The 18,805-nt window shown below is 42.7% G+C and overlaps 1 protein-coding gene across 2 annotated transcripts in view; it reads right to left on the minus strand.

Moving 5' to 3' along the window:
* plxna1b (plexin A1b) overlaps positions 1-18,805 on the minus strand; it is a 257,554-nt gene that overhangs the window by 15,561 nt on the left and 223,188 nt on the right. Inside the window, exons 19-23 of one of the 2 annotated variants that reach the window (XM_080424880.1) lie at positions 18,048-18,191; positions 16,302-16,536; positions 11,147-11,289; positions 8,987-9,243; positions 2,871-2,937 (exon numbers count right to left, since the gene is read on the minus strand). In XM_080424880.1, the coding sequence (XP_080281006.1) occupies positions 2,871-2,937; positions 8,987-9,243; positions 11,147-11,289; positions 16,302-16,536; positions 18,048-18,191 (846 nt within the window). Of the gene's footprint in view, positions 1-2,870; positions 2,938-8,986; positions 9,244-11,140; positions 11,290-16,301; positions 16,537-18,047; positions 18,192-18,805 lie in introns of both variants that reach the window. The other variant, XM_080424879.1, reaches the window with a different exon arrangement.

Consider the following 18,805-nt stretch of genomic DNA (forward strand, 5'->3'; position numbering starts at 1 on the left):
AATTAACGCCCTACAGTACTTCATCTTCCAAGAGTGTCGCACAAAAGTAGTGAAAATAGCTTGTAGATCGGATATTTTTACTATTTTAAAATGTTTTTAAAAAAATATAATAAAAAAGGAACGTTTTGGACATACAAGGTTTCTGCCTCGTCTCAGAATGAACGATAATGAGGCATCATGATGTTTTGTTTCTTCTTTTTTTGTGCCCCCCCTCCCTCCCATATATAGAATTCAAGTCCATCTCAAGTTCAATCAAAATAGTACGTATTTGATCAAATTAGTTTGAGAAAGACCTAGGACTTACGACTTAACACACATGTACACAAATAATTGAGAAGCAGCACTTTTTAAAATGTCTTATATATCAATGAATCAACGCGAAAACAACAAGATTTTTTATAATCGACTAAATAGATTAGTCTGAGTAACCACTTAAGCCCAGTATTATACTTTGTTGTACAATGGTGGCGTACGACTGTAGATCTTTTTTTTTTATTTTTTTCACTTTAAAAAATTGTTAATTAAATGTAATCGAGGCAAAAGTTTGAAATAATGGTGATATTGATTTGAAGTCACATCGCCCAGCCCTACTAGAGAGACCTAACACATCCACAGCCATGGTAAACGCAGCTCCCACGGTTCAGCAGGAAAAAATCCTGCTGATGTATTCAAGAGGGCGTTAAATTAAAATACTGCGCACCAGGCTGATAGATGTAAACAGCTGCTAGAGCAGCAGTGCCAACGAGGCCACATGCACTCATGATGTGTTGACTGGAGATCATTTGAAACTGCCAATACGAATTTATTGATCTGATGAAAAAATTAAGATAAAAGCTATTAGCTATAAACTTGAGCTAATTACACTTGACTGCTTGTTTAAAACGAACTAATCTAATACAGGATTATTCTTTTCTCTCTCTCATTTTTTATTTTTTTACATTTACTCAGAGCAGCATGCTGTGGAATAAGTGCATCAGAGTGAGTCATTGTTTGAGTCACCAAGTTACAAGTAATATAGCCCACCTGAATGCTATGATATCACTTTCTAAATGTCCCTCTTAAGAAGGAGGTATAAATATTAAGCAGAACACATAAATGTTGAGTCCTTTCTTCTCTCACACTCTATTCATGTTACCTCACTGTTATCTAAAGCAGTGTATATCAACCCTGGCAAACGTCCCAATTTTGGGCCGGGGCTACTGCTGAGGTGTGCCGCGCCGTTTGAAGGAGGTTTGAAAAAAAAAGATTTTGAAAAAAAAAAAAAAAAAAAAGTTTTTTTTTTTTTTTTTTTTTTTTAAACAATAACAATAATCAGGCATGCAAACAGCCCCGAGGTGAAAAGGGTGACAACATGCTGTTTCTTTTCGGGTCAGGTGTCACACTATTGCCCTATTTGGATTCAAAACGGCTAGTGGAAGCTGAAAAGCTACAAGTTTGCATGTCTGAATAATGCAAAAACAGAAATATTTGTTTGCATTTGCTTTTTTTCTCCCCCATATATTTTCATGATAAAAAAGTGCGTATCGTATCGAAGTTGTGTGCCCAATATCGTATCGTATCGTTTCGTGAAATGTGAAAATCGGCACACCCCTAGTGTGTTTATATAGATATACCGTATATATATATATATAATTATATATACCGTATATCTAGGTGTGCCCTGGGATTTTTTGGCTATGCCAGGTGTGCCTTGGCACAAAAAAGGTTGATAGACACTGATCTAAAGGATACTTCTCTCCTTTCAGCCCTCTACCGCTCTCTCTCTCCATCCTTTGATGCCCTTGTCTTTCCATCTAAGTTAGCCCGGGACTTTGGACTTTCCCCTGACAGCTCCCATGGTAACTTACTCTGCTGTCTGTGAGCAGAGCTCTGATTGGCCAGCCTCACGCCTAGAGCCAAAACACACATACATACAAACACACAAACAAGCCTGGGACCGCTAGAGGGGCCTGCATGGCCTGCTGACTAGCTGTCCAGCAGAATGCCTGTTTTGGCTAGAGGTTTCACAGAGGGGAGGCCGTGGTGTCACTAGCTGCTCAAACTGAATTAGCTGTGAACATGTGAACGCAGAGGAGATGTAGGCAGGAATTTAGCATAGTTTACACCACAAAAATTCCCTCTGAATACATTTAGGCACAGGAGAGAGGGAGAGAGGGAGAGAGAGAGAGAGCGAGGGAGAGAGGGAGAGAGAGAGGGAGAGACAGAGAGAGAGAGAGAGAGAGAGAGAGAGAGAGAGAGAGAGAGAGACCAGACAGACAGATTCAAACTGCAGAGAGGGAAATGGTAAAAAACAAATGTGACAAATCCCTGGATGCCCCTCCTATAACACCCCCACCACACACACACACACACACACACACACACACACACACACACACACACACACTCAACCCAGAAGAATATCCATCCGCAGATACAGGCTAGTGTGACAGGCTACAGTGATCAGAACACAGCAGAGCTTCCAACTCACAACACACACAGCAACTCACTACATGAAAGGCACAGTTATACAGGTAGACAGGTAGTCTGCTACCACTGCCTTATCTAACACTGCAGCTGTGTGTGTGTGTGTGTGTGTGTCTGTCTGTGTCTGTCTGTGTGTCTGTGTGTGCGTGTGTGTGTCTGTGTGTCTGTGTGTGTGTGTGTGTGTGTGTGTGTGTGTGTGTGTGTGTGTGTGTGTGTGTGTGTGTGCGCGCGCGCGCGCGTTTTGTATTCCCAACCACCACAGCATTAGTGTCACTTCAAACACCCGTTTTAAACTTTTGGAGAAGGAGTGTGTGTGTGTGTGTGTGTGTGTGTGTGTGTGTGTGTGTGTGTGTGTGTGTGTGTGTGTGTGTGTGTGTGTGTGTGTGTGTGTTCAACAGCTTTACCTTGAGGAACTTGTAAAGAAGGAAGGTGAACCAGTTGGTGAGCATCTTCTCAGCTACTGACTCCGTCCTGGACAGGGGAGAGAGAGAGAGAGAGAGTATGAATATGAATGGAGTAGGCAAGATGGGAGAGAGGGATTCGGGAAAGACAGAAATAGGGTGAAAGAGGCACGAAGAGTGAAGGGAAAAACAAGGGAAACACATTATAAGCGTGAGAGAGGAAAGAGAGGAAGGAAGAAAAGAGAGATTTGTCGTTTTCTCAGCTCAAACACATCAGCGCATGAACCGCAAGACAAGAGGCTTTGGACTTTTCCCAAACCACTTCGCTCTGTTGCAACAAGCGAACCCAAACACGGCCCCTGGCTAAGATCTGTGGGCACAAAAAACCAACACTTTGATCGTGGTGGTGGTGGTTGTGGGGTTAATACGCGTTCACACATCAAAGGGAAACATGGAATTATCAGACACCGCAAGTCTCCCCCCCCCCCCCCACACTCAAACAAATTACCTTGGCATAACAAACGCACTCCATTTCTCTCATTGTTTCATCAGCCCCCCCCCTCCCCCACTTCGCAAAAGTAAACCCACCCATCTTCATTAAAAATACAGCAATTAGTATAATTTGCTAACTTCTCTCGTTAATTGTGAACCTGCCGCGTAATGAGGGGAACCCTCCGCGTGTGGACATGCACGCACAGCACACACACACACACACGCCCGCAGAAAGAAAACAAAGCAATTATAAGGCATTGTAATTAACAGACTTATTGGGTCTAATTTGTTAAACAGCTAAAAGGAAGCTGGTGCCGGGGGTATGTTGAGGAAAGCTGGGGAATAAAAGTTTATTTCAGGACCATAGTTTTACCACACACACACACCCACACCCACACCCACACCCACACACACACACACACACACACACACACACCCCTTTCTTCTAGTATCGAAATTGCTTAATTATCCTCTCACTATCACCATGTTTACTCCTACCTGAACGTGAAATGCAATACTTTTAAGGTGGGTTAGTGGGTTTGTATAACTGGGTTATGTTTCATTACTTTCCAAACAACCTTTATTTTCCAACTGTTCACTCAGTAACGGCGGTGGCAGGTTAGTAAATGTGTACAGCAAAGGAAGGTATATTTATTGTCCATTTTGCAGAGAAATACATAATCTTCATGTGGCGAGGAATAAAGGAACTGGAAATGAATGAAACGAGTAAAGTAGAGGTGGGAAGTAAAGTAGGCCAGTGCCTGTAGTTTGCGAGCTAGCAGGTGAAGGACTGGTAGTATTAACGACACACAAACACTTCCGTTTCCTGAAGTTGCTTGTCGAGAGATATTTAATTTGTGTGGAATATATTTTTTTTTTAGCTGTCAGTGGAATACTATATATTATGGATTGGAGAGTAGAGCAGGGAGATGGCAAAATGCACCTGGACAGAACACGCTTTGGGTAAGGTACAACTTGGTAGCAGGCGATAAGCCTGGGATCAATTCGCTTTGCATTTTGCAGATCCAGTCTAGAGTGTATAGGGATATGTATGTGTGCAAATTACAGGATACAGGGAGCCGAGCACTGAGCAGTAAATAGAAACCAGGCTTTCCATAGGCACTGAGGGAAGCCTGGTGACGTGAGGGTAGCGGTGGGAATAAGGATGGGCGTTTGGGCATTTATTTTGTAAATGTGTAGCTGTTATCTGTGGTAAACCGTAGTGTGATGTCAATGTTATACATCGCAGTGCACACCACAAGCCTTGGACACAGCAACTGCATCATACATTATGATGTGATGTCAGTACTTGAATGCCGCCAACAAACTCAACTGTGTTATTACAGACAGAGCCTAGTCAGAGGCTTCAGGCCTTGATAATAACGCACTGATGAGGCACCCCAGGTAGCATACAGTATTTCTGTAGCTAATTATTTTACATAATTTGGTGAGAGGAGAGAACTGTGTGAGGAGGACTGAGGAGAACAGGAGGAGAGTTGTGGTTGATGTGGTTCATTGGTGAGCAGATAAGAGACGTTTTCTCAGAACGTTCTTTATACTTTTTTGTTTTATATTATAGTATACTGTATGTCATTGGAGATTCATGGCTTCTGCGTCATAATCTGTACAGTGACACCAACAAGCTACTGATTAGAATCTGAGTGAGTTTATATCAATTGTAATTAAGTGTGAAACCTGCTCTGGGCAGAACAACAGGGACCACTAGGCTCTGGGGCTAAGCCCCTGACCTGGTCCAGACCTAGTCCAGACCTGGTCCAGACCTGGTCCAGACCTAGTCCAGACATAGCTCCGCTCTTGTTTAAAAAGGAAGTTGGTCTTTTGCCTTAAAAAAACACCCAAATAGCACAAAAATGTATTTAATAATTGTCTGGCTTTATTAACAGCAGCTCCTGAGGCTGCACAGCGTAGTTAGCAGGGACAGCGTGTTGTGACCGTATGCCCCAAGAGGGGATTGGAAGAGGATTCACAGAGACACGCTGGCTGAGAGTCATTTATTTGATTAGATTTTTAATTAAATATCTCTCCAAGGAGGAGGAGGAGGAGAAGGGGGAGGGAGGGAGGGGGGGGGTAAAAAAAAACACATAACTTTTCTTTTATCATTTAATGTCTAATTCCAAATTATTTTGAGACAGACCATTTTTCTCTGGCTTGCACACACATCTGCGACCCACAGTCACCCGCTGCCTGGTGGCCACGCCGTGGCCGACCAGCCCAACACGTCTCCATTGTCTCGCCACATCGCACCTTGGACCTATTGTCCCCCTCCTGTCCTTTGTCCTCTTTTCTCTCGGTCTGTCCGTCTGCCCTCAGGACAGTCTTACTTACACTGTCAAATCTTCTGTGTTCATTTAATTTCTGAGACTGTGCACACATGTAACCAAATGGAGTCTAAAGGCGGTTACACACCGGCGAATATGCGAATATACGCAAAATTCGGACTCGTTCCGAATAATTAAAAGACGCTTTTTTTTTTTTTATTCGCATGAAAAAAATTGCCCCGGTGTGTAAGGACCTTAAGACTTACAAATAGATACATTACCACTGAGGACTTTAAGGTGTAGTCCTGTCGTTTTCGTGCGCCTGTCTTTGAACCCCATTTTATCCATTTGTCATCAAACACTCTCTCTCTCTCTCTCCTTTTGTATGATCTAGCACATGGTTCTCAAACTTTTTCATGTCAAGGACCCCCAAATTAAAATGTGTATTTGGCCGCTGACCCCCATTGTTGCTGGGACCCCAATACAAGTTTTCTGTGGTTAAAATGTTTCAAAAATATTACAGTTTTTTTTGGTGGGCTTGTAGATTGGATATTTTTTGAGCCGATGTACAGTATAGGGTTCAAGTGGTTAAACAGATTTTGGTGCCATTTTAACTAATTTTGCTGAAGAGGACCCCCGTGGAGGTCCCCGAACCCCACTTTGAGACCCACTGCACTACCATTTCTTTCTATTCCTTTGTATCACAGCCACTCTTCAAGGGGGAAGGACACTGCATGTCCTTCACCCCCCCCCACCACCCCCTCCTTCCATCTGACCCCCACCCATCCTTTATGTCTTATTCCTCTATCCTTCACCCCCTCCACCCCCAAATCCCCCCCTCCTTTTACCTCTTTCTTTGCGATGCAACCTTCCTCATCCTATGTGTGTGTGTGTGTGTGTGTGTGTGTGTGTGTGTGTGTGTGTGTGAGTATTACTATACTTGTGAGGGCCAGATGTCGCCGCAAGTATAGTAGAACGTGAGAAATAAGACATTGTGAGGTCAATGTACCTGGTTGTTTGGTTAAAAATGATTTTAAGCTTAGATTTGTTTGCGTTAAGATTCAAGGTTAGGATTAGACATTTAGAGGTTAGATTTAAGGTTTATGGGTTATAGATATGCCTGATGCATACAGTACCTAATCGTGCGCCATTGACGCAACAAAAATAGCAGATCTACGATGCGACGAGTTGTGAGCTTGTAGATCAGCTAATAATTCGGCTTCAGGGTTAGGGTTAAAAATAGCACAAAATGGTAAAAATGGCACTCATAAAATTGCCGCCCTAAAATGTTCATGTCCTCGCAAGTATAGTAATACTTGCGTGTGTGTGTGTGTGTGTGTGTGTGTGTGTGTGCGCTCAAGGGTGTAATCCTCTGTGACAGGGACAGGGTTGAGAGAGACCGAGAGAGAGAGAGAGAGAGAGAGAGAGAGAGAGAGAAGCTCTAAACCTGTTCCATAGCTTGGCTTGTATTAGAATAAGAACCCACCAGATGTCCTCATGAGCCCGTGTCCACTCCCTCTATTCTTTCATTCTCATTACGGTTATCCCCCCTGCTGTTACGGCCTCTTCTTTTGGCACAAAGAGACAATCACGTTTTTTTTTCTACCAGCATCATAGTTCTGATGTCAGCCCATGACACCTCTCATTGTTTCACCCTTTGCATATGGGTGACGTGGTGGAAAAAGTACTCAAATTCTTTACTTAAGTAAAAGTACCAATACTGCAATATAAAAATACTCTGTTACAAGTAAAATTCCAGAATAAAAAATGTACTTGAGTAAAAGTACAAAAGTATTGGCATAAAAATTTACTTAAAGTACCAAAAGTAAAAGTACTAAATATTTGAAAATAGCCGATCTACAAGCTCACAACGCGTCGCGATGCGACGCGTTGTGAGCTTGTAGATCTGCTATTTTCAAATAGCCTGTGTATAAAATAGGTCTAAAGTGGTTAATGTATGTTTTATAATATCATAATTTATATCTGCAAAGTAACTAGTAACTAAAGTTTTCAAATAATTGTAGTGGAGTAAAAGTACAATATTTGCCTCTGAGATGTAGTGGAGTAGAAGTAAAAAATATTGGAAATTGGAAATACTCAAGTAAAGTACAAATACCTCAAAATTGTACTTAAGTACAGTACTTAAGTAAATGTACTTAGTTACTTTCCACCACTGGGTGACACAGACAAGCAGGGCAGAGTGGGGACATTTTGTGGGAAAGGGCCACAAAATGCCACCGCACACTAATAAAATGTTTAATATCATCATTATTATTATTATTATTATTACAATTTTAACTCCGATCTGTGCTTCTGCGGGTTCCTGGAACAGCATATTTTGAGATAGGGGTCCGCGGCCAAATACATATCATTTTGGGGGTCCTTGACATGGAAAAGTTGGAGCACCACTGATTATTTGTTTATACAAATAATATAATATAAAAAATATATATTCAAAGATTTGCAAAATAAAATCAAGATTTTTCAAAAATAGCAGATCTACAAGCACAGCACTCGGTGCCGTGCTATGAGCTTGTATACAGTGGTGGAAAAAGTACTCAAATTCTTTACTTAAGTAAAAGTACCAATACTGCAATATAAAAATACTCTGTTACAAGTAAAAGTCTAGAATTCAAAATTTACTTGAGTAAAAGTACAAAAGTATTGGCATCAAAATGTACTTCGAGTACCAAAAGTAAAAGTACTAAATATTTGAAAATAGCCGATCTACAAGCTCACAACGCGTCGCGATGCGACGCGTTGTGAGCTTGTAGATCTGCTATTTTCAAATAGCCTAGGTATAAAATAGGGTTAAAGTGGTTCATGTGTGTTTCATTATATCATAGTTTATATCTGAATAGTAACTAGTAACTAAAGTTTTCAAATAATTGTAGTGGAGTAAAAAGTACAATATTTGCCTCTGAGATGTAGTGGAGTAGAAGTAAAAGTACTGAAAATTGGAAATACTCAAGTAAAGTACAAATACCTCAAAATTGTACTTAAGTACAGTACTTAAGTAAATGTACTTAGTTACTTTCCACCACTGCTTGTATATCTGCTATTTTTGAATAGCCAAAGAAATCTAAAATGACACGTTGGCGTTCCCGGATTGAATGGGTTAAAAATAACAATACTATAACTAATAATGACGAATAAACAAACAAACAAACAAACAAACAAACAGAAAAAAACGGGACATACACAAAGGTCGGCTCAGTATTCCATACCTCCTGAGTAAGAGGTTAGGGTTAGGGTAAAGGTCAGTAAAGGCTCAGTATTCCATACCTCCTGAGTAAGAGCTTGGGGTTAGGGTTAGGGTAAAGGTCAGAACGGCTCAGTATTCCATACCTCCTGAGTAAGAGCTTGGGGTGGTTCTTGCTCTCCAGGTTCTTGTCGATGAGGTCGGACAGGAGCTGCTTCAGGACCCCCGTGGCGTACTCCATCTCCCCCTGCAGGGCGGTCATGATGAGGGACGCCACGTTGCCGCGGTCCCGCATGGAGAAGGAGCGCTGCGCCTCCAGCGTGCGGATGAAGGTCAGCAGGAAGTGCTTCTTGGTCAGCATCTGGCCGAACAGCGTCAGCGCCTTCTCCTGGTTGGCCTGGACCTGGATGTGAGTGAAGCGTGGAGTGAAATGGAGAGAAAAAGAAGGGGAAGAGGTTGACAGAAAGAGAAAGAGGAAAAGGGGATGAAGGAGACAGGAGAGAGAGAAGGAGACAGAGAGAGACAGACGAAGAGAGACAGAGAGAGAGAGAGAGAGAGAGAGAAATGGAGAAAGAGAATAGTGTGTTATAGTGGAGTAATGGATTCATGAGGAGGTGTGAGGGAATGGGATTCATTACAAAGCCTCACATGTATCACACATCATTTATGTTGTGAAGTTTGTACTTTGTATGTGAAGAGAAAAGGAGAGTCACTTCCAGTCCTCCTTCACACCACAGGGCTCACAATGTTCTTCCTTCTCACGCGTCTATCTCACTTCGGTTCCTCGGTTCTAAAATGTCCATCTTTCTCTCAATCCTTCAACGCCCCTCTTCTGCCCTGTCTGCCCGTCCTCTATTGATATTTTCCTATTTCTGGTTTTCCACCTTTTCCTCCCCATTCCAAAAAAAAAAAAATCACCCTCCTGGAGAGAGTCAAGGGGAGAGAAAGTGAGTATGTGGGGAAAGTGGGGATGTGAGCTTCATGCTGTAATAAGAAATTGATCTACCTGCTAGCACGCTACTGTAGCTTGTGATTGCATGGGCCCATACAAATGAAAATCCAATGTCGCGCTAGGCTAGCCCACTGGAATACTGCTGATAATACTAGTAGATATGTCCCATGCTCTGCCCCTACACCTGATTTATACTTAGTTGTGCGCCGGTGTCTTTCACCGAAAATAGCCGATCTACAAGCATATATACATATACACACACACACATATACATATATATATATATATATATATATATATATATATATATATATATATATATATATATATATATATATATATGAATGTTATATTAACTTTATATATATTTATAATCGCCTGTTGCTCACTCCTCTAAACAAAACCTTCCTAACGCAAGCTCCCTTCGACCTTTTCATCGATGGTCGTTACTCGTGCCAAATTCTACCTCATCGCTTTGACTTACTCTGCATATCAAACAGGTGATCAATGTGATATTATTGACTTCACCTTCAAGCAGCTAAAGAAACGCCATTTGTGTACAGAGAGCTCGAAATATTGAAGATACTCGTCGAAACGTTGGCTCCGTTCGGTTTCAGAACGTGACAAGTGAAAGCCATTCCCACACAAAACACTTCTCCACCCAATCACACGCAGTATGCTAGTGACATTTTCATCAACACATTCCCACTGCCTAGCAGGCAGCCAAGGCGCAGTACAATTTCTACTAAATGTTTTTCATCAAAGTGTTCAACACAGCCAATCCCTAGAAAACTGTATCCACACACAAATTCATCACACATTCATCTTGTGAGTGTTTCGTCCCTGTATGATTGTGGATAGTGTGTATGTGTGTGTGAGAGAGAGTGTGTACCTGCTTAAGTGAGTGAATGAGTGAGTGAGTGTGTGTGTGTGTGCGTGCGTGCGTGCGTGCCTGCTTGCCAGATATTGCGAGAGAAATAAGCAACCAGGTCAATGAAAACAAGCAAAAAAAAAGAGGCTACGGCTATTTCAAAATAGCCAATCTACAAGCTCATTTGTCTGCGGACAAATACATATTAATCTGGGGGTCCTTGCCATGAAAATATTTGAGAACTACTGGTTTAACAACATTATGGAATAAGGCCAAATAAGCAACTACACTTTAAAAAGAAGCCCCCCCAAAAAACTGCAACCACCATATTTACAAGCAACTTTACAGGAAGCCCAAAGTCGCTTATAATAAGCAGACATGGCAAAACTGATGCTTGCATGTGTGTGTGCGTGTGCGTGTGAGTGTGCGTGTGAGTGTGCGCATGTCCATATTGCGGGTGGGGTGCTCTCTACTGACCCGTACCTCCATCTCCTTCAGCACAGGGTGGTCTTCTATCCCAGGGAACAGGACCCTCATGGCGTAGGTCCGGTAGTCCAGGAAGGGGATGCCTGCTCCGTCCAGCTCCTGGGTCAACTCGTGGATGTCTGTCTGCAGCTCTGCAAAGGCTGCAAGAGGAGTTACATGGTTATATGGATGTGTTATTATACGCTGTCAAATCCTGTCGTCCCTACTGTGGGCATATCAATATATATTATACACTACTATATCATATAAAGTAGAAAGGTGTGCTCTATAGCAGTGGTTCTCAACCTTTTCAGGCCGCAACGTCCCAAAAATCACATTTGAACTGGGGACCGCCCAGCCTGACAAGCACTTGGAATGTAGGCGTTGAGGCATTATATTTAGTTTGACTCGGTTCCACAGAAAAATAGTGAAAATAGCCAATCTACAAGCTTGTAGATCGGCGATTTTCACAATTTATGCCTTTTTTATATTATGTTGTCAATTTGGCCTATGTTTGACCAGTTTTTATAGTATAGTTTTTGATTACTTTTGATGCAGTTATGGTCTTTTTCTTATCTTTTTTTTTTTAGGTATCAAACCCCCCCCCCCCCAAACATATGCGGACCCCCCTGGGGATCCCAACCCACTGGTTGAGAAACACTGTGCACTTCCAATTTGGGGATGATTGGACTTTGCGTTCATGACATATGGCTCTGCATTGATTAGAGGCCACTCAATGTGTGATTAAAATGTGTGGCAGATTGTTCCGGATTTGTGGCATTTTTTGGCAGCTTATTCACATGACTCCAGAGAGAATGTTTACCCATTTGTGTGAGTTTTGGACCAAATGTGTAGGAGTCCAGCGGTGCCTGAGATTAGCTGCTCACAGACAGACGGACGGACGGACTCGGGGGCGAAAACATAATCCCCGCCCCCGGCCATTCCAGGCCAGCGGAAATTAAGAACAATAGACAGCACCCTCTTTACTTTGAATGTTAACGTTGAATGTTGAAGTTATGGCAATGATGAGTTTGTTTTTTCTTTCAAAGTGTTTGGAATGTAGCCCTCAAATGTAGCTAGAGTACACATCTATTTTGTAAAAGCAGCTTTGCAAAAAAAAAAAAAAAAAAGGATGGGGTTAGACTGAATAATGTAGCCATGACAGAATGATGAAAAGTAAAGCACAATTAAATTCAATTATAATGTGAAAACCCATTTAGCAATGCAGTTACAGTACAGTTGAAATGACTGTTGATGTTTGACTGTTGATGTGTCGCATAATCAACAGTTTAACGCATAATCCAATTTTAAATTTTTCAGCGGGGCTACAGAATAAAATAATCATTGTAAGGCAAGACACGTTTATCAGTAAAGCACATTTCAACAAGAAGGAAATTCAAAGTGTAGTTAGTAGTGCAATACAAACAAAAATACAAAAACAAAAACCAGCCAGAAGGAAAATGTGGAGATGATACAAAGAGAGAGAGAAAGATGGAAGGAAGAATAAAAGAGAAAAGAACAGTTATTAGGCACACTCTTGTTGCACTCAGTGGCGTGAGGGGAGTTCACAATGGAGTCACACACGTGAGCATGTGAGTACAGCACACATAAAGCAATCTATCAGCTTGTGTACACCCAGGGACATATGTACGTACTGTACACATACTGTACACATACTGTAACCTAATGCCCAGATGATTCACCTGTGTGTGTTACTGTTTTTACAAGTGTTCCATTGCCAGTCAGCATGTGCTTTGATGCAGTTCAAGTACAAACCACATCTACCGAGATCACATCCAATCTCTCAAGTCACATCCACATGGTTAACTCACTGAACTCTAGTTGTCTGTCATTAAATGTTTCGATGAATTGAGTACAAAGGACCCCAATGGAAACAAGCCATAGTGCTTTCTTGGGTTTAAAATCCTCTTAACAGGCCTTGTATTGAACTGTACTTCTCTGTGCTGCTCTTTGAAAACTGTTAATAAAGAATTCAATCAATCAATGAATCAATCAAGTGAACATCAGTCTCAGCACAAAGGAAATCCCTCAAAATGCTTAATGTATCATTTGTTTGCGTGCCGACAATAGCTGATCCACAAGCTCACAACACGTCACCATGCAATGCAAGCTTGTTTTGTAGCTCTGTTGCCATGCAACACTACCGAGTATAAATCAGGCGTAGGAAAGAAATATGTACTTGTATGGTTCAAATATTGTTACCTTATGTCCAAAACTGTTACCTTTCAGGTTAAACAATTTAAAATAGCTAAAACAGCATATCTACAAGCTCTAAACGAGTCGCATCGCAACGTGTTTGCGCTTGTAGATCTGCTATTTTTGCTACTTTATTGTGACACTGTAGTATGACAAAGTTAATTTATTTAAAAAAAAAAAACGAAAAATATGGAAATAGGAGGTTTCTGCCCGACAACAACAATATATTAGTACACCTTTGTAGGCGTGTGTGGCGTCACCCAGAAGGCACCAGCACACACACACACACACACACACACACACACACACAAACAAATAAACAGACCCAAACCCAGACTAAGATGGTTGATGTCACTCCATGCCCGTCTCTTTCTGCCCTCCTCTCCTCCCTCGCTCATAGTGACACCTCAGAGGTCACCCTTCTCCTCTACCATCTATCTCTCCCTTCACGGTGCTCTCTCTGCATCTTCTCTAATCTGTCTTCCCTCTCGCCTCTCTACTCTTATCCATCCCTCCCTCCCTCGTTCCTTCATACAATCTCTCCTCCGCCCTTCTGTCCATTTTCAATCCTCTCTCTCTTCATGTCTAATTTCATCCTCTTTATTTTCAGCTTCGTTACTTTAATTTAGTTGTTTTAGGATGTTTCTCTTTGACCCCTGACACCTGTTGTTTAATGACCTTTGACAGGAAAAAAAATGCTTTAATTGATTTGCTTTATCTCTAGCGGCGCAATACGAATGCCCCCGGCTGTCCCTCTTAATCATGGCCCCAGTTCAGATAATACAACCCACAAAATAGAACCAGGGTCCTATTCCATTATTCCTAGCTGCGGTATTCAGGCGACTCGGGCCTTCTTTGAACGTACTATTTTACTGTTCTGTTGCATTAGATTATAGTAAGTTTGGTTCTACACATTTTTCTCTGTCAGTGTTTGCTTTATTTAGACAAAGAAACTGAGGGCAGAGAGGGTGAAGGACATGCAACAAGGGTCTTCATCTGGAATCGAACCGGGGATGTTTGATTATGTGGTCGACACACTTTCAGGCCAGCAACCCGGCGCACTCCATTTTCTCCTGTGTTTGTCTAAAATATTTGTTGGGTCATAAACCCGACATCTTTCTTCAAACACTGTTGGACCGCACGGTTAACCGGAGCGCGCATTGTTTTTTAAAAAGTCTCTCCCCCTCTTAAGCCATCGCCCATCCATCCATCCACGCTTGTTTTTCCCTCTCCGTCTGTCTCCATCTTCCAATCCATTCTTCTCTCCCTCTTTCTTTTCCACTGTGTTCCCCTTTCTGTCTATCCCATCCCTCTGTTCACTGCTTCTTATGCTCCGTCTGCTAATGACCAATCCATCTTTCCCATCCTCTCTCTCTCTCTCTCTCTCTCACACAGCTCTATTTCATCCCTTTTGTTCTTAGTCCTCCATCTCTTCTACAAACTCTCCTATTTTATCTCTCTTTCTCTCTCCCCTCCTTCCTTCTGGCCCTCCCTCTGTTCCTGCCTCCATCCATTGTGTTGTCTTCTTCCAGACAGTGGTGACAGCAGGGGACAGACAGGGTCAGGGCACCTGGACTCGGTACCAAACTGCCCAGCCAATCCTCCTGTGTGTGTGTGTGTGTGTGTGTGTGTGTGTGTGTGTGTGTGTGTGTGTGTGTGTGTGTGTGTGTGTGTGTGTGTGTGTGTGTGGGTGTGTGTAGGTGTGTGTGTGTAAGCATAGTTTGACAACAAGGCACCCAACTAAAGTCATGTTCTGGTATACACGAGCGAAACTAAAGCCATGCAACAAGTTTGGAATCTACATTGGAATTGTACTCTAACGGCACATTATCCTGTCCCACATAACCCCCTCCATTAACTCTCTCCCTCTCCCTCTCCCTCTCTCTCTCTCTCTCTCCATCTGTTTCCCCCGCTCTCTTGCCAGACAAACAAGCAACAGCATCAATAGATTCCCAGTGGATCTACAGCCAAATGAATATATGGTAATGTGCTAGCGTCTCTCCAACTCTCTCTCTCTCTCTCTCTTGCTCGCTCTCCTCTTTTTTGTTCTGTTCTTTATACCAACATGATAAACCCAACTCTTCCTTATCAGGCCCTTGCTTCCTTACCCTCTCATCCCTTATCTTTCTAAAGATTTCCCTCGGATTATCCCCCCCACCCCCCCAACCTTCTCTCTCTCTCAGTGTGAACGGTAGAAAGGCCAGCCAGGCAGCTCTCTCCTGGGGTGGAGAGTCAACATCTGGTGAATGCTTTAGATCAAAGTGCTCCTCTGGAAACACACCAACTTAGACAGTGTTCTCACGTGCATGCATGCATTTTGTGTATTACACACACACACACACACACATCAAATGCGCTCAGCTGCACACACACACACACACACGCACACCACCAGTGCCACTATACATCAAGGGATATAGGCACTGAGTGGATGGGTGCAATGAGGTCAGAAGGAGAGACAAATACAGTGTTTTAAACACACACTTTAACCCAACATATTTTGTTGCATTAAATAGTGAAAAGTTGAGTTCACAACGAGACACATTGTGAACTTGTAGATCTGCCATTTCAGTATACAGTATATTTACTATTATTATTATTATTATTATTATTGTTGATGCTGCTACAATGTTGTGGGGAACCACAACACACTATTCTTTACTGTCATATACCAGTACACAAGACTTAACAGTAAAGAACACCTTGAAAGGAAAGTTCTTCTATTTTCGCTGAACGTAACATTTTTGACAAATGCCTATTATGACATTCCCAGAATAGGGATGCTAGGATTCATGTGATTAAATAACGAGGTGGTGGCATATGATGTGAACTACGGAAAAGTGGGAGATCCATTTTGATTTGATATTTGGAGATTATTTGGCACTAAAGTATTAAATTAAAGACAGTCCTAAGCCACCCACGGCTATTGTTCTGCATAAACATTCTCCAAACCCACCTTCTTTGCACTCCAGAGCCACCCTGGACTCCAGGTTGTCCATCTGCAGCTGCAGGCGTTTCAGGGTGCGGTCGGCATCCCGCGACTTCCTCTTATAGGCGATCAGCACCACGATGATGACCAGCAGGAGAAGGCCGCCGCCCCCTCCGATGCCGATGATGGCGGGCAGGGTGAGCAGGCTGTCGGAGTAGATCTGGAGGGTCCCCGGGGAGTACTCGAAGCCCCCCACGCGTACCTAGCAAGGTGAGTTCACATATGGAGGGTTAAAGTCAAAGCCCCTGATGCATACCTGCAAGGTCAATTTTCACACGGAGGGCAAGATATCCAATCTGGTGAACAGGTGGAAGAGAGAGCAAATAAATCACTAGGAAAAAACATATATCAACTGATAGTTTATAGAACAATAGCTAGCCTGAACGTTCTGACCTTTTGTTTACTTCCTGTTTGTAACAGGAGACCTGGGAAAAGACATCAGCTACTGGGGGAGAAAAGCTGTTATGCAGCTGGCTATGCAGCCGACAGAACATGTCTACTGGATAGTTATTTTTATCTGTTATTACCAGCTCAGTGTGAATGTGCAAAAAAGGACCTAAAAGGTTGAAGTTTTCACACTTTCAGCGTTAAATGATCACTCCATTAAACTCCTTCACATTTTGACATGGGTTTTTCACGAAAGACTTAATTAAATGTATTACCTCATTTGTATCAGGGACCATATACAAAATACATTCATCTCAAGCAAAGAGGAAAAAGGCTTTGTAGCAGATTAAGCTACTAGCCAATTTCCAGGGGGTTTTCATAATAGACTTGAAACCATCTACTGTAAATGTGGACACTGAACATCTGGGGGTTCATACAGATGGGCAGTTAACGATACTCCTTGAACTAAGTTACAATCCACCCTCCTAAAAAGAAAAACACAGAGCCAGCTTGGTATCCAGTGGTGTACCCATGTTGGCAGGCTATGCTGTCAAAAAGCTGAGCCAAAGCAGGCCAAAAGCCTGCTGCACACATCCCCCATCCATATCTGGGTCAGAAGTAGCAACATCTGTGCCCTAGGGCTGTCTTAGGAACCACTAGCATATCTCACACACACACACACACACACACACACACACACACACACACACACACACACACACACACACACACACACACACACACACACACACACACACACACACACACACACACACACACACACACACACACACACACACACACACACACACACACACACACACGTTTCAATCATATCACTTCATAGCAGTACTGGATCCACTAACATTTGAATAAAAAGGATGGAGATGTGTGTTTGGAACGAACACATCCACCCACCAGTCTCCATTGAATATCAATAGAGTTGAAATCCCAAGCAGGACGCAAGCCAGACAAGACTGTTGAAAAGGTGCTAGGATATAAACATGACAAACATGTGTGTACTGCGTGTGTTTGTGCGTAATTGTATCAGTCAGAAAAAGACTGCAGTCTAATTGACGGATATGGGGAATAAAAACAGAGGAGTGAAAAGCTATCAAGTGGATTGTGACACAAACAAACTCACAGAAAACAGTAGCTACAGAAACACTGTAGCTACGGTTTGCTTGCCTGTGTGTGTGTGTGTGTGTGTGTGTGTGTGTGTGTGTGTGTGTGTGTGTGTGTGTACAATATTGTGAGTATGGGAATATGTAGTCCATGGTGACTAGACACTGCTTTTGAGTAGGGTGTAAATGTAGATGAACTCACAGTGACTTTGTGTTCTCCGGTGAGATTGGGCCATTCACACAGCAGCTGGCTCTCTGATAGGGTGAGGATACATGGGGTTTCTCCAATCAGGACCGTGTAGTTGAGTTTAGTATTACCTGGGGCTGCTGGGATCAGGTTTCGGCCCTGGAAAGAAAATAATGCACACACACTTAGATCACTTAAACAGGCAGAGACAGGGTGGTCACGCAGGGCTATGTAAACTAAATGATCACATAAATTACACGCATGAAAGCAATTGTTCCACCTTGCATATAAACTGTGTCCCTGCGGCGCTGAAGTCAACTTCCTTTTTATTAAAGTGATAGAGTATTTCATACTGCGTGCCAAAACCACAGCACTCGCTGAAAGTATTCCCAGAATCAAAAGAATGACCATGCCTGCCGCACCATGTCCGATCGTTGTTATTTACTCTCTCTCAACAGAGTCCTGGGGTTATTGACACCCGAAGAGCGAGCCAATCGTTTTCCACGAGGCATCAATTGATCTGGTGCAGCGTTTTGCTCGAGCCTGGCACAGGTAAAGAGCGCTGGTTGGCTGTGTTCCGTTTGGCCAAGGAGGGACCAATTATAGGGGTAAATAAAACTCACTCAAAGCCCCTCCCCCCTCCCCCCCCCCCGCCTCACTCCATTCCACCCGCCCCCATGGGGTGAGAGAATGGAACAGGCTTTGCAGGGGGATGGAATTAATTGCTCGGAAAATCGTGATGCGTGTCTAATTTCTGTGCAATTATTTAATAG

The sequence above is a fragment of the Gymnoscopelus braueri genome (assembly GCF_963280865.1).
Source record: "Gymnoscopelus braueri genome assembly, chromosome: 3".
NCBI classification, from domain to species: domain Eukaryota; kingdom Metazoa; phylum Chordata; class Actinopteri; order Myctophiformes; family Myctophidae; genus Gymnoscopelus; species Gymnoscopelus braueri.